Source organism: Micromesistius poutassou, assembly GCF_964030765.1.
Source record: "Micromesistius poutassou genome assembly, chromosome: 9".
Taxonomy (NCBI): Eukaryota; Metazoa; Chordata; class Actinopteri; order Gadiformes; family Gadidae; genus Micromesistius; species Micromesistius poutassou.
This window is the reverse complement of record NC_140279.1, coordinates 6,034,167-6,056,666: the sequence shown is the minus strand read 5'-3', so window position 1 is coordinate 6,056,666 and position 22,500 is coordinate 6,034,167. Positions and strand designations below refer to the sequence as shown.

Here is a 22,500-nt window from a genome sequence, read left to right as displayed (position 1 = left end):
AGAAAACCAATAACGTATCTCCCTTTAATTTGGTTACAAAATATTTATATCATGAAAGCTTTACACCCCAGCCACTCTCCCCCCACAATTCAACAACTACCGAATGGCACTCTTTTCTCTCTCTCTATTTCTCCCGCTCTCTCTCTCTCTCTCTCTCTCTCTCTCTCTCTCTCTCTCTCTCTCTCTCTCTCTCTCTCTCTCTCTCTCTCTCTCTCTCTCTCTCTCTAGTTAGGGTGGAGAGATTAATGTTGGACTACATGCAGGTCACGGAAGAGAGAGGGGGAGAAGAGGGGGGAGAGATGCACTGAAGGGTGTCAATATAGTACAAAATTGAATTAAAGAGTAATTAGGGGAATCATTACCTGACTCTTGTGTGTGGGGGGATTTGGTTAATTTGCTGAACAATCCTTCAGCGAGTGGACTCTGCGTTGGACGTTTTTCCTGTGTCAAGGGTGAGTGAGTGCCTGTAAGTGATAGATGAATTCATAATGCAGTACTTAATAATGGAGTCTCGATTCAAGCAAACTGTGCTAGAAATGTTTATTCAGTTATTCATGTATTCTGGATCTGGGCTACCGTGGTCGCTGCAAAGAGAGAGGGAAGAAATTGCAACCACTTGAAGTCTGCATCTTTACAAATTTGTTGACAGACATCGGCTAGGTGTGCTATTTGTTTAATACGATTTAAATAAATAATACCTTTTTATATTAGTTTTGTCTATTTTTTGAAGGACAGTGATTATTATTGATTTTACATTGATTTTAACACATGCCAGCTGTGTCTGTGACATGGTTTCTACAAGTATGTGCTGACTCCCCTCTGCAGAAAAAATGCAGCAACATTTCCTGTCACATGATCTAGTCCAAATGAGGGCCCCATCTGTGTGAGGGTGTGTGCATGAATGTGGTCCACTTGAACTTTTTTTGCATGCATTACGTGTGCAATGTATGCACTGGCAGTTTTCATATTGGTTGTGCGCTGCTCATCAGGCTGTACTCTTAGCAAGTCATTATATTACACAGTGCCTGTGTTTTCTCAGAGCTGTGTTTTCCTCATCCATGAAACACTCTGCCACAAAGTGAATTCATTATTTTCTCAAAGTCAAAATAATAAAAACAGAACAGGAACCAGAGAGAGAGCCGGTAATTAAATGATGAGAATGGGGTGCTGGGATGATGGCAGGGTGTCAAAAGAAAACCCCGGGATCACATTCAGTCAAGAAGAAAATCATGATTCAACCATCTATCTCATGTTTTGATGGTAAGCTATTTTTATGACTGCGTACGTGCTGTGGCCTGGACTTTATGCATCCAGCCACCACCGGATTCCTCAACTACAAATCTCTTAACTTAAATAAGGAAATGAATAAACAACTATCATGCTTTGACATTAGAATAAGCATTTCTAGCACCCGGACTCAAACAGCCGGCAGGGTTGGCAAAGAATCCTCATGCCTGTACAGGTGATCAAAACATTTTTTAAATCACATTGGAAAGCAACTGCGCCAGTAGGGCAGACGGAAGGATGTGTATTAGCATATAACAGCAATACTTTCTCTGCGCCACAGGAAACTCATATCGTAGAGTTCCATTTTTTCTTTAAGTGCATCATAAATTTATTTTTGTGTGTGTGTGTGTGTATGGGGGGGGGGTTGTGTGCGGGGCTGGGGGGGAGAGTGTGTGTCTGCATGAGTGTATAGTTGTGTGTAGATGTACAGGTTTGTGTGTGTCCTGGAGGAGGCTGTCAAGGTCTTGCAGAGTCAAGCCTTTTACTCTCTTGAGAACGGGTCCCAGACCGGCATCTGGCCCTTGTTGGTTGCAGGGCAAACAGAAAGACGCATGGACACATGCATGCACTCAGGCACACACATATTTATACATATGGAAATATACACACACACGCACACGCACACACACACACACACACACACCTCCAGATGCTTTAACAAGAAAAACACAGACAGACTTACACCCCAACAAACACACCGGACATACACACACACATCTCTCAAGTTAGCTACATAAACAAATAGCAGAAACACTAATTAAATCGTAAGCATTCGTCCATCCACAGCCATTATATTAAATCCCACGGCAGTGTTGTCTACTGTTGCCATTAAGTCATTTTAATAGGACAGGGACAAACAACATCCCCTAATTTGTACTCTCCTAAAACAATGATGTGACATCTATTACAGTGCGATCCTTTAACTTAATTACTCTGGGTTTAACCCAACAAAGTCTCTTAGCTTCATCTCCCACGCATGCAGGCACTCTATCCAAATGTACAAAACTTCAGTTAGAAGGAAAGAAAATGATAGTTCCAGTTCCAGTCAGGAGAAACTAGTTCCACTCTAAAGGTAAAATGTATAAGGCTTGTACATCAGATTGCATCATGGGATTTGATTATACATTATACATTTTGTGATGCCTAGAGAGTTGTAGCAATGTAGAGATGAGATGAGAAATGTTGTGTGGTAGTTCCAAACACAACAATATGTCCCAATAATGACAGAATTTCTCGATTAATTACTAAACAATGACCAACACCACTATCAATAACCTTCCTATGCTTCTATACTTCCAAAATAGAGGCTGTGGATGCAATGTGACGCCACTGTCTACAAGCCCCATAGGCATTTATCACAGAGGTCTAATATTTGATGAAAGTAGGTGTAGTAAGTTAATTATCTGTAGGCTGTAGGCATGCCAGTGCCCATAACTAACATCATAACATACATCTGTGTTGGTCCCTACCATTACACCTCTGTGAAAAAGGCCTATTAATTAAAGGTTTTCTATTCATGAAGAGCCATGTGGCTGCAATGTCAGATGTTATCTGAAAAGGACACATAATGCTGAGACAGTATCTGTACCACCCTGAGGGGGATGGATTGTGCTGATAGGTTGATGAAAATTGATCCATTAATAATTGATGTGAACTTATTAATGAGTTATTATTATTTGTTTTTTATAATCAATTAACCAGCAATACAGCCTACATCATCTGGGTGTTTAAACTTGAAGGTCATGGAGACAGTGATTACCAAAGGTGATCAATGAACACGATAATTGAATTAACGATGACAAAGAGAGGAGAGGAAAAGAAGAAGGAAGAGATATAACAGAAGGCAGGTGAAGTGTTTATCAGGGCCATTTCACTCTACAACGCCATCAGGGGAAATTAATTGACAAAAGAAAGAGGAATGGAAGGGTGGGTCATTGATTGTCGAGGGAGTGCAATCACAAGTCACATTTAAAAAACCCTAAAGCTGTCTGCTTTGTGGTGCGGCCCTGGTGACAACTCCAACAGCAAGCTCAATGGACACTTGGTTTGTTCCACAGAGATCCAATCACGATCCTATACAACACACACACACACACACACAGCACATGCATTTGCGCACACACACACACACACACACACACACACACACACACACACACACACACACACACACACACATGAACATAGATACACACAGACATAGATACACATGCATGCACACACAAGCAAGTGCAGACACACACACACACACACACACACACACACACGCACAGAAAAGCTGGCTGAAAACAGAGTTATATCCGGAAATTTCAAAGCTGGGCAAGGACCGAGGGCTGGAGGCTTATTGGTTGAGGTCATTTATCAAGAGACAACTGGCTCTGACAAAGGCTAAGCAATTTCTACCCATGACCTATGTGCTCCATAAAGCCTTTGCAATGCCTTTCATACTCTAGGCTTTTTTTTCGTTAGTATTGTAATTTCACTTGCTTTTTTTTTTCGAGGCGGAAAGTCAAAATGAATGTATAAATAAAGATATCTCTATTACCATTGAAGGCGTTTCTCTCTATCTTTTCGATGGGTGTGGAAATGATTTGTATCTGGCCTTTGAGAGGCCACCTTTAAGTAGAATAACTAAACAACCGCAACAAGGTCTTAATACAGTTTATTACATCCAGGACAACCCCTCGTGAGGAAGGAGAATGTAACCCACACACTCACAGGGGTTTTTATTTTTTTACGAGCGAACACAAAAAGCCAGAAGCAGATATTGGATAGCGAGCAGGAGGGTTTTAGCTTGGACATCGGTGGCAATCGTACAAATTGAACTGGAACAGTTGGGTTGGGAGATGATTACTTTGTATTCAATATTCAGCCCATACATGTCTGTCAAAAACTCATATCATCACCCTCAGCACAAGATGGCCCTCTATCACTTAAGCTCAATAACCCCAACATATTGTATTGATTATTACATTATCCAGGCTAAGCCAAGTTTGGGTTTGCAATCTGCTTGTTAGACCAGGATTCCCTTAGACTCCATAAAAAAGCAATAACTGTTTACTTTTAAAATGCAACATGGTATACATTTCAATCTCTGAAGTTAATAGCTTTTCAACTGGAGCGGCCATATTTGGAAATAACAATTTTGCTACTGCAAATGAACTCAACTCCCCATAGAGAGCTGGAAGTCTAGCCACTTTCCCTGTTTAACAGTGGAGAGAACAGTGGGGTGTTCCTTATCAAATTACTGCACATAAAACAACATGCGTGCACACACACACACACACACACACACACACACACACACACACACACACACACACACTACAATAATATCACATGCACACCTACACACACAAACAGTGTGTATAACTAGATGTCTTGACTGGATATTTGAATGTCAGAATCACTTAAAAGGAGAGGTGTCAATAGGGACAGACTTAAAACCCAGGAGAGGGTGTAGAGAAGCACAGGCCGACTCCCCCAGTGTTTGGTCTGACACTTTTCATTATTCTCCATTAGCCTCTCTCTTTCTCTCTTTCTTCCTCTGTCTCTCTGTCTCTCTCTCGCTCTTTCTCTCTCTCTCTCTCTCTCACTCCGTCTTTCTTCCTCTCTCTCTCTCTCTCTCCCCCCCTCTCTCTCTCTCTCTCTCTCTCTCTCTCTCTCTCTCTCTCTCTCTCTCTCTCTCTTTATCTCTCTAGTGCTCTTATGCAAGCAGTCATGCATGCTTTTGCATGATAGACATAAAACAGAAACTTAATGAAAATAACTCTAAGTGTTTTTTAATTTGTTTCAATGATTAAAAATCTTGAAACGCATGCAACCATGTGTATTTCCAGGAAGAAATGGATGAGATGGTAACTAGAACAGAGATCTCTCACTTGACTGAGGTTTTAAAAGTGAGAGTAAGTAAAGCAGGTTATTGATAATTGAGGGATTAGGACGATTGCTACCAATGAAAACCTTAAAAAAAAAATATATATATATATATATAAAAAAGTATTTTACACTCATGATATTAAGCTAGCCCCAGATTGGGGCTTGCCTATTTATTTGTTTTGGTTGCTTGTTTAAAAGCTACACATTGCTTGGCAGTCTTTGCTCGGATGCAGCAGCCCAGTACCCAGGCTTAGCCACTAGTCAACTGCATCCAGTGCCACAACAATGAACAACAACCCATTAACTGTTTCCTTTTGTGTACACAACAGAATGATGTGTCTCAAAAAAGCCCTGACAGATGATACCTGAGCTAACAATGGGCACAGTGAGTTAATTAGGGTCACTTTTCAAAGCCTAACCTCCACAATACAAAACACAGGCAAATCCCCATGGTAAACTGAGGGATATTTATAACACCAGTCGACACCGTTACCGCGAGAGTAGAGAAGTTAAAGGTTTTCTTTTGTCAATAACGGTTGAATGGGTTGACAAAACACACAATAAGTCATGTAAAAGGAAGCTTTGCAAGGAAATTAGATGCTTTAAACTCCCCAATATTGCACGCTGCCAACCCGTCTGAGATATGTACTGCACACAACGTGAGTGCGCCCAAAATTGTTTTTCTCCATCAATAACCGGTGCCAATTTGTATTTCAAACGTCTAAATGGAGTTCTGCACTACTTTGCTAATCATCCAAACAAAACAGATGCAATGGCTTATCCGTCAGAGCTTATGCCTCTCGCAAGGAGATGGAAGCTTTGAAGCTTATTTCTAGACGACACACGATTGGAACGACGTCTTCAACGGGATATACATTTAATCTTGCATCTAGAAGTGTCAAGCGACGAGCGCACATTTCACCCACTCGCTTTTGTCGCAGAAAAGAACACAAACAAAACAGAAACGAGGAACAAAACAGGAAAAGCTCACGCGCGGCGGTGTTTAGACAAAACCATAGACAAAACGCTGTCACGTTCGCCCGGCTAATTAAAACCTCAGCTCCCGCACACGTGTCCCTGATCACGCCGCGCAAAGGCCCTTGAGTGGCATCAATGAGTGAGCTGGCGGCTTAAGTGAATGTTTGTCTTTCCTAATGACTCTCTGTGTCGCTGCTCTCCAAAGATGGCCGCCGCTCTCCCGGGTTACACAAACTCACAAAGTGCCGGAGAGTCCACCCCACCCAGAGAGAGTTCTAGAGCAGTACTTCTCAAGCGACGGTCTAACCTCAGGAAACACATCATTAGTCATTAAGGCACGGCCCGATGATAAGAAATGTACGAACTTGAGCATTGAGCGTACAAAAAGTCTGAGCAATTGGGGCTCACCTCAATTAAATAATAAACCATTGAAAGAGGAAATCTACATTGAAACATTAGTCACAACATGGGCTTCTTTCTAAAGGTTTTGTCATATGCTCTGCAACCCACTCTAAATGCCCACTTATGGGTGGCAACCCGCCAGTTGACTACCACTGTTCTAGAGGATCTAGTCCTTGTATTTTCTCTGATTTGTGTATCATGTTGCGGCATGATGCACACGTAGCATAGCCCGTAGTACACAAGTACAAGCGTTGAATCATCACTTTCAACTCTCTTGTTTAAAAAAGTTTTACTCTGAACCCCTTGGGCTCTTATGACTCATCGGAGGTGCTGTGTTTATGACATGATTGGCTAGATGACGTCTCTTTATGGCCAACTCTCCACCGCTGATACTACTGCACAGTAGCTGAAGCTCTGGGTCTCTAGCACAACACTGTAACAGTATGAAGTGTGGTTCCAAAGGCAGAAATCAATCCTGCACTGCTGTGTGTGCGTTCTTGTTTTCCCCCTTAAAATGGACAAAAAAGTGTGCTTGCTTGTGTGTGCCTAACAACACAATCTTTAATAAAAGCATGACACATACTGTTAAACACACACACACACACACACACACATCAAAAACACACACACACACACACACACACGTGCGTGGTACATACAAGAGACTAAATAACTAGCTGAGTTTATCTCCTCGCACAAATAAAGACATATAGCACAAGACAAGGGCAGCATATGCATCATTTAGGGGATGGGGGCGAGGCGGTTATGACTGTGCAAGTATGAGAGTTGATCATCTGAAACCTGAAGATGCAGCTCAAAACCCTGCCTGACAACACACATCTGGGGTCTTAATGACCCCCCCACCCCCCTCGTCTCTCTCTCTCTCTCTCTCTCTCTCTCTCTCTCTCTCTCTCTCTCTCTCTCTCTCTCTCTCTCTCTCTCTCTCTCTCTCGATCGATCGATGAAACATGTCATCTTTTAATCACAAACTCACAAACTTTCACAAATCCTTCAAAAAAATACTGTAAGAAAGAGGAAGAAAGGAACGGGACCTTGTTCCATTTACGTAATCTTAGGAACTAAAGGCAGATCGAGGTCTTCTCAGGAAAAGGCCCCATCCTTTCTCGTTACACAGTAAAGTTCCTATAATAGTGAAGGATGTCCTCACCCAACGAGCCAGCAACTCCAGGATTGAAGGTCGCGAAAGAAAAAAGAGCGGCTAAAATAATTTAAAAAAAAGAGCGGCGACCAATCCCCACATATATTGTGTGTGATGAAACTGTGACAAATCGAGTCATTGCATCCCCGTCCCAGAACCCTCTCTCGGTCCGCCGTGCCACATGGATTTGAGAGCTCTTCTGTTGAGTTTTTTCCCGTATATTCGGAGAACTCAATGGTGTTCAATTTCTCTAATCCAATCCGTGTTTGGGAGGGAAAAAAAAAAGAAAGCCAGCCTTTGAACATCCACAGAGAAGCTGAAAGGCGGTGCACATCCTCCTCTGTGTTTGCTCCCTGCCTCTGTGATCCCCCTCCCATCCGTGCACTGTCTGAGGCTCCACTTCTGGGATTAAACACGGGGCTACAGGCCTGGATACTGTGTATAACCGTCTGTAGTTTAATTAATGTGTCCGACGCAGCTCTGTTCAGTTGAGTGGTGATCAGTGCAGTTGTTGTGTCGCTAAAGAAAACAGAACGTAAAGCTGGTGCACGGTGACTTTTTTTTACCGCAGACATTAAAAAAATATATTCAGGACAAGAACGTTTTCTCCAGACTGAAAATGCGCACATCCTCGTATAAATCCTTCCAGGGGTTTCTTCTCTTAAAGTCGTTTTATTATGGTCGACATTTTCCAACCCTCCACATGGGAGCATTATAATTATAAAGCCATAACTTTACCTACAACTCATGTCGAGAGAGACTGACACTGGGAAAATCTGCATAGTGCAGGTATCAGGAAGCGAGAGGGTGGGGTTTGTGAGGTGGGTGGGGGTGTTGAGTGGGGTAACTTGAGCAGCGTGGATGGCTGATTACAGACCAGCATTGCAATCTTCACTTATAGCATCAGAGTCCTCGTTAGTACAGTCATCAGCATGACCATCCCATCATCGTTTAGCACATCAGACAATCCAATTATCCCAGCTCGGAAGCATGACCGCGACCAATGAGGTCACCCAAGTCAAGTATCCTCAACAACAACATTTTGTATGGTTGTCCAACACGCACTAACCTAACATGAAGTGCCCAATGATGACATTCTCAATGATGAAGTAAAAGCTAAAGTATATTACTTAGTTAACTCGATGTAAATGCTGTTGTTTTCTTTTAGTGAGGCCTTCACACATTTGTTGGGGGTATCAGCAGCCATGGCTATGACTAGCCTATACAGAAGTGCTTTGAGGATTTGTTTGGATGTGATTCATTTCCTTCCCCTATGGGCTGTCGTCGCCTTCCTTATTCTCTGTCTCCGTCAGAGTCGGCGGATCTCTCCTCCCTAAAAAAACACGAACAAGCTCAGCTCTCACTGAGTCATGCCATCCCCATTCCTTTGACCATCACACTTATACCCGCCTGCTACCCCTTGAGCCCTCCTACTCTAGATTCTTCTAGTTCTCCCGCAGCCAATGGGAAGGGGGGCCTGAGACCTGGAATATATTCATCGCGTGGTAGTGAGAAGAAGGGGAGCGAGCGCTGCGAATGCCATTAACGCACACGGTGCAGGGAGGCAGGACGCAGCATCAGCACCGCATCTTTTCCACGCGCCGCGCTGCACGTCGCCAACCAAGGACGAAACATATGAGTTCAAGAAAAAGTCACTCTTACGCTTCGTTTCTCCTGCCCGTGGTACTTCTACTTCCCCCGCGCCAGGACTCCCTCTTATGAACTTCAATGCACATTTGGTCCGGGAATTTCGCCGATCGCATGCAGGTGCCCCCTTTTCTAAACGCTGTGAAGCATGCCCGTTACATGCTGATGGATTGTACTGCGCACCTTCAAGGGTCCCCTGGAAATATGCCGAGGTGAAAAGAAAAACGAAAGAGATATATACTGCCACTTGGGATGACAGCTTGTATTTCACTTTCAGGTCAGGTTACGCGCGGGTGTGCGTCTTTTTTCCGCTAAAAGTCAGTTTTCTTGCGATGTCCGTCTTTCTATGCGCCGCGGCGACCACCACAACTTCACCGTCCGACCAGGGGATTTTGCAAAAAGAAATTCTTACCAATCGGAGACTACACAGCGTGCAGAAACAGGTAACGACCTCTGCATTCGGAATATAAAGGTATAAGAATGATAACGAATTTATGTAGAATAGGTGATGTATGTAGGCCTGCTACAACATATGAATGCGTTATAATTGTTTGGTTTATTTGAGTTATCGTAACCAATCCTAATTAATACTATGGCAATTAGAATGACTTTCAATGAACCACAATACAAATAAAGACACCACCCTATCCCATTGTATTGTTCATTTACTCCCCAACCAGTAAAACCAGACCCTAGAAAGTCTCGCTTCTTGTCCTTCTCTTGCATTTTACCTCCACCCAAATGAGCACCTTATCTTGTCTGGCCACCTTGGCTTACACATCCACCTCAATCTCCTTTTGTTCCTCCTCTCCTCTTCTCTCCTTTCTCCTATCTTCTCTCCTCCTTGTCTCTCCTCTCCTCTCCTCTTTTCCTCTCCACTCCACTCCTCTCCGGTGTTCCGTCCCTCCTCCCCTCCCTCCTTCCCTCCTTTGCTCCCCCCCCTCCCTCCCTCCCTCCCTTCCTTCCTCCCACACCCTCTAATTACATCCCTTACTCCTTCCTTCTATCTTTCCACCCATGCCTTTCTGTCCTCCCTTCCTGACCGCCTTCCTTCTGTCTTCCCATCCATTCCTTCCTCCCTTTCCCCCCCCCCCTCTCCCTCTAGGTCCAGTCCAGAGTGCAGGGAGAATGAAGAGCCGTGGGGGCGGGGGGAAGCAGCATGCGCGGCCCGCGGATCTCCGTTAGACTGTCGGGTCTCATGTCTCCATGGAGGTGGTTCACATGCATAAGTCTGCTCCGGAGCTGGGTGGTGCTGGTGGTGCTGCTGCTGGAGCTGGGGGCGTCGGTGGCGGTGGCAGCGACCGCGGCGGCTGAGTCCGCCGCCACCGCCACGGGCCCCGCCGGCCAGGGAGGGCCCCTGAGCTGGCTGCTCTCCGACAAGGGCCCCTTCCACCACTCCCAGGAGTTTGTGGATTTCACGGAACGCTACCAGCAAGGATTCACCACCAAGTACAAGATATACAGGTGAGTGGAGAGGGGCGAGAGGGAGACGGGGAGGGAGGGAGGAAGGGAGGAAGAGTAGGTAGTTTTCTGTCGGGCGTGACGATAAGAGACACCCCCCGGTTCCCTGGGCGAAGAGGGAGCGGAGCGAGTCATTTAAACATTAAATGTGGAAGAAAGGTGAGGTTTGCTGAGTTGAATCTTTTCACATTTGGCTGGAGGAGAACAGTGGGTAAACATAAAAACTAAAGCGTGGGCCACACGGCACATAACGCTTCTCTCGAGAAGATGAGGACTGTTTGCGAGGTTCACTTTATTTCTGGTTCAGTGAAATGGAATTCAACGTGTCGTATCGTGTCCGCCCTCTCTTCGGGGCCCCTCTGGCGATTTTATCGCCTATATGGCAGGAAAATACTGACGATTTTTGAGTCCATCTTTGGAATCAACTGGAGCGCCATCGCAGTGGGTTTGTGTGTGTGTGGGTGTGTGCTTGTGTGTGTGTGTGTGTGTGTGTGTGTGTGTGTGTGTGTGTGTGTGTGTGTGTGTGGTGTGTGTGTGCTTGTGTGTGTGTGCTTGTGTGTGAGTGCGTGTGTGTATGTGTGTGCTTGTGTGTGTGTATGTGTGTGTGAGTGCTTATGTGTGTGTGTGTGCTTATGTGTGTGTGTGCTTGTGTGTGTGTGTCGAGGGGGTTGAACCAGCAGGATGTAAAAGGATCACTGTTGAGGTGGTTGATGTCTGACATGTGGGCGTCTGTGTTGGTGTGCGGGCGGTGGGTGTGATAGGAGGCACGGCAGGCTCTCAGAGTGCGGGTGGGGGCTGTTATAGGACTGAACAGCAGGGTCTCGGGAGTGCGGCAGGGGGTGGCTATAGGACTGCACAGCGGGGGGCTGTTGACAGGGCACGGCGCTGTCACTCTCTCCTTGTTTCTCAAGAAGTGGGATCCGGAACACACGCATCCGGAATTATTTATTTGTCCACACACTAATACGGAAAACGAGAACATGCTTTAATAAACCCCAAGGGAAAATATATATTTAATTAAAAATAACCAGATGTTTGTGACATCTGGGCTATGATGTAAAACGTGTGGCCCCGGGAATACACTATTGAAATTGAATTTGCCTCGCTGCAGTTTATAATTGTCACATAAATCTGACATTTAAACCATCATTTTTACACAAGTGCTAAAAGTAAAACAGTAGCTACAAATGTCCCCGAATTGCCTTTGCTTCATCTCTTTTTTCCACTGTTTATCTGTCAGTTGTTCTGAATCTGTGTGTGTGTGTCAGTGTGCAATCGTGTGCATGGTTGTCTGTTGGTTTGTTTGAGTGCTGCTTCATGGCAATGGCTTCCTCGCTTTCATACAAACCTCTTGAGACACTTGGCGTATGCTGTGTCAACATCATGTGTGTGTGTGTGTGTCTGTTTGTCTGTTTACTTCTGCATGGGACTGTGGTTTATATGCGTACATTTGTAAACGGGGGCCTCCATCTGTACCCATGCGTGTTTGTCATTGCTCTCAGCGGGGGCAATGTATGTGTTTGTTTGGATGGGTTGGTGTGTGCACGTGTTTGTGGCCGTGTGTGTGTGTGTGTGTGTGTGTGTGTGTGTGTGTGTGTGTGTGTGTGCCCTGTGTGTGAACATACATATATATATATATATGTGTGTGTCTGCATGTGAGTGAGTTTGTGTTTGTCTGTGTTTGCATGCATATGTTTTACATATGCGCAATTGCGTGTGTCTGTATGTGTGTCTGCATGAGTGTGTGTGTGTGTGTGTGTGTGTGTGTGTGTGCGCACATCATACCTCAGGTGAGTGTTTTGACGCATGGTGATGAGGTCTGATGCGACGGGGAAGGTTGTCACGGCAGCCGCGGCTACGCTGCCGGGCCAGCAGAGCATCTGAGTGACAGTGGCATTTAGTCAGTGACAGAGTTGACAGAGGCAGGCACTGATGGTAAACGCAGCCGTGCACTGCTTCTCCCAAATCCCTCTTTAAAGTTCTCTCTCTTTCTCTCTCTCTCCCTCTTTCGTTCTATCTCTTCCTGTATTTTTAACACTCCGTGTCCGTAGACAGGTCGCCTTTGTCTGTCCGTCGTGTGCGTGCGCTTTTTTTTTTATGTGTGTGTGTGTGTGTGTGTGTGTGTGTGTGTGTGTGTGTGCGTGTGTCTGCGTTTATCTCCCTTTACACCTTTTCCTTTCTCACTTGCCTATGTGTGTGTGTGTGTGTGTGTGTGTATGTGCGCATGTCGAGTGAGTATGCTGTATGGCACTCCGTATCCTTCTCTCTCTCTCTCCCTCGCCCCTGTCTCTTTTTCTCTGGGACCTCTCTCCTCCATCCATTCAATCGCAGCCATCATTTGTGGATGCATACCTACACACACACTTGCAACCCCCCCCCCCCCACACACACACACACTTGTGCTCAGCAATAAGATGGTATGGTAATTAACCTGCTTGGTTTCAGAAAAAGGTTAATTTAGTCCATTAATAGTCATTCTCTATCTTTGTCAAGAGAGCCATGTTGATGGTGTACTTCTTTACATAATTATCACTCTCGCCTCTCTCTCTCTCTCTCTCTCTCTCGCTCTCTCTTTCTTATGCTCGCTCTCATTTTCTCTTTGTCTCTCTCTATCCTTTCAGTTTTTCCTTCAATCTGGCTTCCCTTTCTACTCCCCCCTCTTGAGTGATCGCCAACCAATTGCTCCTCTTTGCTCATAAATATTCTCCAGGGTTCTGCTGGCCTTACCAGTCAGGGCCAGTGGTGGGTGGGCGGGGGTGGGGCAGGGCGCAGTGGGGAAAGGATGGCTAGCTGACGAGGAGGGGTGGGGTGCAAGTTTATCTGACACAACCAGTGCCTTACCTCCCCCTGCTGGTCTGGCGGCGCACAGGGGAACCTTCTCACCTGTACCCCAACTCGGCAAATATGAATCCCTCTCTATCTCACTCTGTCACTCTCTCTTAATCTCTCTCTCTCTCTCTCTCTCTCTCTCTCCTCTCTCTCTCTCTCTCTCTCTCTCTCTCTCTGTCTGTCTCTGTCTCTCTCTCACCTCTCAGTCTCTTTAACACACACCCTCTCTTTATTTTCTCTTTATTTTTATAATAAATCCATACTTTCTCTTTCTCATTGTCCCTTACTTTCTTTCTATCAATAATCGGTACTGTCTCTCTTTCATTAACACACACCCTCTCTCATGAATCTGAGCTAACTCTCTCTCAAAAATCCATATCCCTTTCTTAAACCCATCTCTTTCTCTCTCTCTCTTTTGCTCTCTCTCTACCATGAATCCATAGTCTCTCGTTCTATCTCCTAAATCCATACCAACACTGGAATGTTGACAGCTGATAATCAGTGTTTGAGAGTGAGTGAGCAGTCCAATAGTATTACTATAATCTTTTTTGTTTAAATGTTAATGCTGGTGAAGTTGTGCATAATTGATAGATTAATTGGTTAAGCCATCAGCCCATTTGCCAGTTTATCAATTCATTTAATTATTTGAGTTTCTCTGCATCTTCATGGCAAGGGCCCTATGAGTTGTGAGGCCAGTGTGGTGAAGCAGGAAGAAATGCAGCTGTGCCTGTGGATATATCCGCTATATACATCACAATTGCGGTTAATGAGGCATGCCCAACAAACTTACTGTTGTATTCTGTAGTTTGTATGTTCCTGGAGCGTTGCGTTTCTGAAGGCGTTGTTTTCATGCCATTGTTTTTGTTCAGAACATTTCCCATTCATTTTAACTTGATGTAAATGCAGACCTATCATATATAATTTACACGGTGGTGGCAGTGTGAAGTATATGACAATTATAATGTACATATTTAGTATCCAGACGTTGACCAAGAAAATCCCTCATCCTATGGGCATGCTGACGGCACATTATTTATGGTCGCTTTGTTCCCCTATCATCCATTTACTGTGGAGATGTTCACTTCCAATTGATCGAGAAGTCCTTTGCTTGTAAAGCCAGAGCAATTACATGTTTTCTGTGGAGGTAATTGTGCCAAACTGTGTCACTGCGGTTACCTTTTCCACTGCTCAATGAAACCGAGTCATTTAGTCTTCACAAAGTACTCCCATTTTACGATTGCTCGACGATACTAGAGTATGGTCTCTGAAGGTCATAGTAGGAGGGGCTGTGTGAAATCTATATGACTCTAAATAATACAGGGAAGAAGACAATGAGGAAACAAGCAGCCTACGTTTAGGATGCTCTACCCATATCACAGATCAACACGAAAGATCAGCGAGAAAGAGATTATTTGATAGAGGGACAGCAAGCGAGAGATGGACCAGGCGATAGAGAGAGAGAGAGAGAGGGTCCTTCTCCCCATGCGTTAGAGGTTGAATGAAGCTGGAGGACAGAGCCAGTGGAAAGAACGTTACGCGGCTGCCGCTACTGCTGCCGCTGCTGCTGTGGCAGCCGGGCAGGGAGGGCTCCGGCGGTGATGAGGAACTCATCCTGCAGCCAGCTTATGCCTTGTGACATGTGTGTGACAAGGGAGGGGTTATCAGGTGCCAGAGGTGTGTGTGGCGGCGAGGAGCTGCTCCCTGCCAGAGACGCTCACATGCTTGCCCATCGCATGCGTAGCCATAAGCGTTTCTCTCTGGATGACAGGGCTGATGTCGGTTCTGTGTGTGTATGTGCATCAGTGTGTGTGTGTGTGTGTGTGTGTGTGTGTGTCTGTTAGGGCTTTGACTTTTGCCCAAAAATCATATTTGAAGTTTGTTTGTTTATTAATATTAATATTCAAATATATTCAAATCTGTATTATTATAAAACGGGTGGTTTAAATCAAGCGATCTGATATGCCGTCCAATCAGTTTGGAGAGTTCCGTATCACGCCGCACCAAACTTTAACTGTTTATTTATATATAAAAACAATAACATAGTTCACTGAAGCCTAAAAATATGTTGATTGATGGAGAGGGTGGAAATGTTGTAAAGCATTAGGCACACAGTGAGTGAACTCGATAGTAGGCTAAAATGCAGATGAAGGGTTCGAATTATCTTTTCATCTTTAAGGGGGTCTCTCTGTCTCATAAAAAAAGTTGGCGTACCACGCACATAGCCTTACCATGCGCAAAAGCACCGGTATACGTAACCTCTTCTTTAAGTTCTACCTTAACATTTTGCGTGTCGTTCGTTGGCAAGGTTGGTCTGAATAAGCGCTTGTAGAACCTTCTTAGCTCTACCGTAGTGATGTTTCAGCTCCTGCAGTCTCCGCCACTGTACAGTAACCTTTAGAAATCCCGTTGCGCATGTTCATTCCAAGTTTGCATCCGTAGCCAATTGAGGCCAAATTAAACGGCATGTTTGAATTAAGAATATTGTCTCGGCTGTTTTTTTGGGCCGTGGGTACAGCTGGCAAGGTCATTTATTTATTTTATTTTACAATTCAAAAATTAACAAAACTGTCTTCTAAATTAAGGAAATGATACTGGGAAGCGAATAAACCATTATAAGCAATGAGTGAACGTAATAGGCTAAGCAATCAAAATACTTTTTGCAACCACCGCCTCTTTCCGTTGACATTTAGTTTTCACCTTAAATATGCGACAGATGTAATTAAGGCAACCTGGTCGTACAGGAATCCGTGAAATGAGTCGGTCTACGTCCCGTTTACAAAAAATAATGCCCATAAAAGTTTTGAATATTAAGGGCTGCCTAATATTTGTTTGAATATTATAATTTTTTTAAATATTCAAATTATATTTTAATAATGAAGTTCGGAGTCAAAGCCCTAGTGTATGTGTATGTTTGTTTGTGTGTGTGTGTGTGTGTGTGTGTGTGTGTCTGTGCATGTGTGTGTGTGTGTGTGTGTGTGTGTGTGTGTGTGTGTTGAGCTCAAGTTGAGTTCAAGTGGCAATTTCATTCTCAAAAGTCGATGTCTTTGGATTTTTCCAAAAACAAATGCCAACGGAATATGAAATAGTACAAGCTTGTCGGGTTTGCTTTTCTGCAGAATGTTGGACCGATTTCTCGTTAAATTAATTGAATCCCAATGCAATATTTTCAGTCGGTTTGTTTTATCATCACAGACATGGTTGTGAATAAACAGATGGAAGCCTGCTGAAATACAGCCAGCTCTTGTGTTGTTGGAGTGTGGGTTTTCATTCGCACATGGAAGACACAGATATATTTGTCTTTCACTTTCCAAGACACCGCTTGTATATACTGCCTTACTGTTAATACCTCCTATCTCCTACCGCCCCTCAATTCAAATTCAAATAATGAATTTGTCCGTCTGGAATTTAATCTGTGTGAAAGTGCAGACAGCAGAAATGAAAGTAATGGACTGTGTGGGAGAATGTTAGTACAACCGTAGGGTATTGTAATCATTATCGTGCATTATATGCTTTATGAATGAGATAAGAGTTAGAAAACAATGAGGGTTCTTTGGTGATTCTCCTGAAGAGCCTCTTGCTTCTTTAAAAGATAGTTTGATGTTCTGTGCCACCATTATGTACTAATAATCCTTGTACGATAGAATTCTTCTGATATGGTCGAGACAACCTAATGGTTAGAAAATGTTGAACGGAATGGATAAGGAAGGCAAGAGGATGGGGAAAACTAGGTATACCTTGATGGATATGGAAGGCAAGGTTAAAGGATGAGGAAAAATGGGCGTAGCTAGCTCTGGCGGGACACTCTAGCGCCCCTATCAGCTGATGGCTAAAGCTGTCAATCAAACGCACCTAAACTGATAGGCGGTCAATTTAAGACCCTCCATCACAAACACTCACTCTGCTAAGTTAAGTGTGCCAAGCTGAATTTCGCCCCCCGCCCCCATCGACCCGAGCCTCCACCTGCTTTAGTTCTGCTCTGTATTGTATGTAACCAATGGGGTTGCAGGGTATCTGATGTACACCATGGGGGATTGTATAGTGCTCCCTGTTGTCAAATGTTGGTCTGCTGTTGGTATTATGTATCTGACATCTGTATGTCATGCTTACCATGGAACCACACTACCACACTAAATTGTATTACGATTTCATGAGATCAATTGTTAAATCTATGATCTCTAACCCTATGATGTGGGTGATTTCTAGTTCAAGTTGTGCTTGAAGACCATGAGCGTAACGGAAAAAAAAGAAGTTGGTTAATGTTGAAGCCATGTATGTATGGGTATTGTTCGATAACCACCCTGTCTTGGAGGATGTGGGAGGATTCACAGAGCGAGACAACAAAATGGTTTGCCGACGCTGGGAAAGCAGTTGTTCTACAGACCAGCTTGGCTTTTGTATTATTTTCTTCTTAAGTTCTAAATAAAAGTCTTGAACTTTATTCAGTGGTTTTCTGATCTCTTTCCTTGTGAGAGTTGAAATGTTGTACTTTGAACAATGACTGCGGCATGCAAGTGCAGCTTAAACAACAGTAGAAATGTCCATAATAATCGGGTGTTTATAAATGTCCATCAAAAGGTCAGTGTCTAGACAAAGTAAACAAGATGTCTGTGCTGTCCACAACTAGGGTAAACTGTCTATAAAAAGGTCACTGTTCAGTCAATGATGGAGACTCCCCAATTCATAAATACACACTTTACCAGTCTGCAAGGCTGTATACTACTGTTGTGGTGATACACATGGAAGTTATTAAGATTCTCAAAGGCACTTTGGGGCTTGTTGGTATAGGAACTTGGGGGCTGGAAGTTCCTTCTGTCACACTGCCACCCCCAGAGCACACATGTCTCATTATGCAATGGCCAGGATCCCTGGCACTGTTTATGTTGTGAGCGAGATTGCTAGTCTGTTGTCAACTGCTCTGTGGCAACTCATGGCACAAAAGGGATAAGCAGCCGTCGTATTGCGTCAACACATTACCAGTTGCATCTTGTCTCCTGTTCGCTCTCTCTCTCTCTCTCGCTCTCTCTCTCTCTCTCTCTCTCTCTCTCTCTCTCTCTCTCTCTCTCTCTCTCTCTCTCTCTCTCTCTCTTCGACTACACCTTTCCCTTATGTTTATAGGTGTGCTATCTATGCTGTACATTCACATGATTGTTTGTAGTGGATCATGCAATATCTAGATAATTGCTGCATATTTTTACATGATGTGCCTTCGGGCCATACATTTCTAAGAATGTCTGGGCTCAGGTTTTTTTTACAAAATCGTAATTTATGTACATTAAATTTATTTTAATTTAATTTTATGAGATTTATGGAGGTCTACCATATCACAATTAAAAATGCAAATCCAAGCCATTGTGAATATCAATTTTATGAATTATGTTTTTATTCCTTGTAGCAACATGATTGATGACTGCACGGAAATGGAAATCCAATAGGTTATTTTAATTCAATAGGTTATTTTAATTTGCATGGTCTGAAGACTACTTTCCTACGATAAAAGGCAGACAACTATTTAAATCCATTGTATGTTTTCTAGTTTTGCTCCCAAAGTCATTTTAAGCTGACTCTGCTCCGGTTTGAATACAAAACACCTACATTACAGTTAAATTTTCAAAGACACAAGAGCTGCTTTTAATGAGTAGTGTGTCGTACTCATCCACATGCACGTTGAATGTAATTCAACCCGCTGACAGCACTTTCTGGAGCAAAATGAAGTGGGCAGAGGTCAAAACGAACAGAAAGAACCTTAAATGCTAGCTGAACATTTTAAAAGCATTCATTAGCACATAAGCATAATCCAATAGCAAATGTCCAAGCGATTTTGTTTTTATCAAGGTAGCACTGCATGCAGGTGCTGTGGCAACAAAGCGCCCAAAGCAGAGGTCACCATAACAGCCGATAATAAACTACTTAAAACTGCAATTTGCAAACAGTCTGAGACTCTAAAAGGCGTGAAAGGATTTTTTTTTTTAAATAAAACAAATTAAAACGAGGGAGCTGCGTGTTCCCTTGTTTATGCAACCACTCGCCAGGCTTAATAGGATTCCGCTCATTACTCGCCTGATGTTGCCGAACCCTACTGCTGCCACCACCCACCCACTCCCCCCTCTCCCCCCCCCCCATCCCCTCCTCCCTTCAAATTCAGAGCCTCATCGTAACGTTCTCTCCCACCCCCTCTTGCCCCCTCTCTCCCCCCCCCTCTCTTCCCTCTCCCGCACATACTCACTCCCCTCCCTCCCTGCCTCCCTCCCATACTGGGAAGATGATAAATGACAAAGAACATAAATTCTACTGCTCGATGGTGTCTCTCTCACTCCTTCTTTTATCCCCCTTCTTCCTGGTTCAACACTATCTCTCGCTGTCTCGCTCGTCTCTCACTCGCACTCTTTCATATTCGCCTCACATTCACATTTAAGAAGCTTGATTAATAAAGTTGACATGCTCGCGCTAAAATGTGCCTTTGAATTAAATCTAGCATGGAAACAAAGTATACGTGGATTGTCAAGCATGTCTTTTTTTAAGTCCAAATCAAAAGCTTTTTTTTTTCTTTTTTTTTCCCTGTTGACTGAAGAGCAGGCATGCACTTTGAGAAGGATCCTTGTCATGTTAGATTAGAGAGAGAGAGAGAGAGAGAGAGGAGAGAGAGAGAGAGAGAGAGAGAGAGAGAGAGAGAGAGAGGCAGAGAGAGAGAGAGAGAGAGAGAGAGAGAGAGAGAGAGAGAGCAGGAGAGAGAGAGAGAGAGAGAGAGAGAGGCAGAGAGAGAGAGAGAGAGAGAGAGAGAGAGAGAGAGGCAGAGAGAGAGAGCTAACTGAAACAAAGTAAAGGCTTCTGCAACTTTGAAAAGAACAGCACTTCTGCAAATTGTCTGGCAAGGTCGTACAAACAAATGTAATTTTGTTTAGGATCCCGCTGAATGAGGCGTGAAGGACTTTATTCCCTCTTTTGCACAATTCTCTACAGGGAGGTCCTTGAAATAACTTTGAGCCCCCGTGCGTTTGTGCACAGTAGGTTATTTCAGTATCTGGGGTAACTCACTACAAAACACGGCATTGTGTTCTCACTTTGTCTTGTTGATGAAAGGTGAACAGCACACTACGTTTAGTTGTTTTACTATAGCCTTCATAACATTGTTCATTAGCAAAGTATTTTACATCCGCTTTTGGACTGATTACGAGATTTCCATAAAAAATAAATGATGGAGATAGTGAGGTCTTTCGCTGGGGGCTGATTTGTTTATGCTTTTTTGTTGGCCTGGTTTCATTAAATTAAATGGAAAACCTTTGGGAATATACAATTATTTTATTATTATTAAATACACTTTAAATTAATAATTTGTTTATTTGTTTGGTAAAATGTCTGTGACTGTGTAATGCAAACTCAAGCTATCAAATGAAGGCCTTTGTCGCTCAATCTGTAGTATCTCAGGATCTGGAGTATCCTGAGTATCTGCTCCTGAGTTGTTGCTCGCAGAACGATTGATGCTGTTGTTGAAAGACACACACACACACACACACACACACACACACACACACAATGTTAAGTTGGCACATGATGAGATGTTTGGATGCTAGCTGTTCTCTATGGGGCTTCGGACTGAGATCAAAGGTGAAACGTGAACTAAATCAAACGGAGGAACTAATGTGCTGAAGTGAAAAAGCTGACACCTGCCACTTCTGAATTTTGTCTTTTTACCTGTGTGAAAGTTTCAGTAGAATAATGTTAGCTTCATTGCCTAAGCATCCAGTTTCACCAGCAACATTACAAAGTAATTAACTGATGTTATATATTGTATTTACAAATCACTATGTCAATGGATGTGTGCAGATATTAGTTTGGACACAACTGTGCCCCAGTTAACGGACATAATACAACACCAAAACTAACATGACCAAGGATAAGCCCTTTATCGAAATGGTTTTTGATCTACTATCTGCTTTGCCTGGAGGTTTAACACAGAACAGCGATTTGTATTTATGATCCACCTTAATCTGGAACACGACATCAAATGCTGTTATGTTTATTGCCTTTCATTTTCACAGCTTTTTTAAATCATGCGGCATCATTTAGTCATTGAGTGATTATGGTCTCCCCTTTAGGAAAGCTAATCCACATTCAAATCTATAATACTTCATACTGATTTAAATGAACAGCCGACTTGACTTCTGAATCCACGTTGTTGTTCCCATGCGGCATGGTCCCTCCGGCTGTTTCAAAGGCTACTGGAGCCCATTCTCCTTGAGAACTGACCATGTAAACAATCAGGGGCTGGAATTGAATGTGGTCACGGAGATCCACCAGCAGTGCCGTGCACTTGCAGACGCCCCACCATTGTTACCGTGTTGCGCTTAGCAACACATTATGTTTACATCTTTAAGCAAATTATTGATTTGCCACTGTAGTAGGGTAGAAAAAATAGACTAGATATCGTAGATGTCATAATTGTGGTGGGGTTCCTGGAGGGTTTTGGAAATGTGGGTTTGGCAGCATATATTGATGCTGTCAGCAGAGAGCTTGCATTTGTAACACTTTACAATAAGGCTACATTTACATTTCGATTCAACATTTATGGCATTTAGCAGATGCTTTTATCCAAAGCGACTAACAATAAGTACATTTGCAAGTGAGGAAATAATGTTTATTATTATAATGTAACCCTTTGCTAATGCTGTATAATAATGCTTATTTCTGTAGTAACTCACGTTGATTAAGGACCAGAGCCCCAGACCGGGTCAAAGGACCAGAGCCCCAGACCAGCTGGGTTTAAACACAGCTGTGGCTGATTAATTAATTTGAATAATTGGTCTATTATGTTACTCATAGCATGGAAAGACTAATGTTTAAGAACAGTATCTTTAATAGTT

General features: G+C 43.5%; 1 protein-coding gene across 1 annotated transcript in view; it reads left to right on the top strand.

The window, feature by feature from the left end:
* Positions 1-10,511: 10,511 nt before the first annotated feature.
* The window catches only part of LOC311353247 (BMP/retinoic acid-inducible neural-specific protein 3-like), a gene marked incomplete at both ends in the record, with an annotated part of 36,295 nt that continues 24,306 nt past the window's right edge, over positions 10,512-22,500 (top strand). The window contains one exon of the mRNA XM_084473093.1: positions 10,512-10,816. Within this exon, the coding sequence (XP_084329219.1) occupies positions 10,512-10,816 (305 nt within the window). The remainder of the gene's footprint in view (positions 10,817-22,500) is intronic.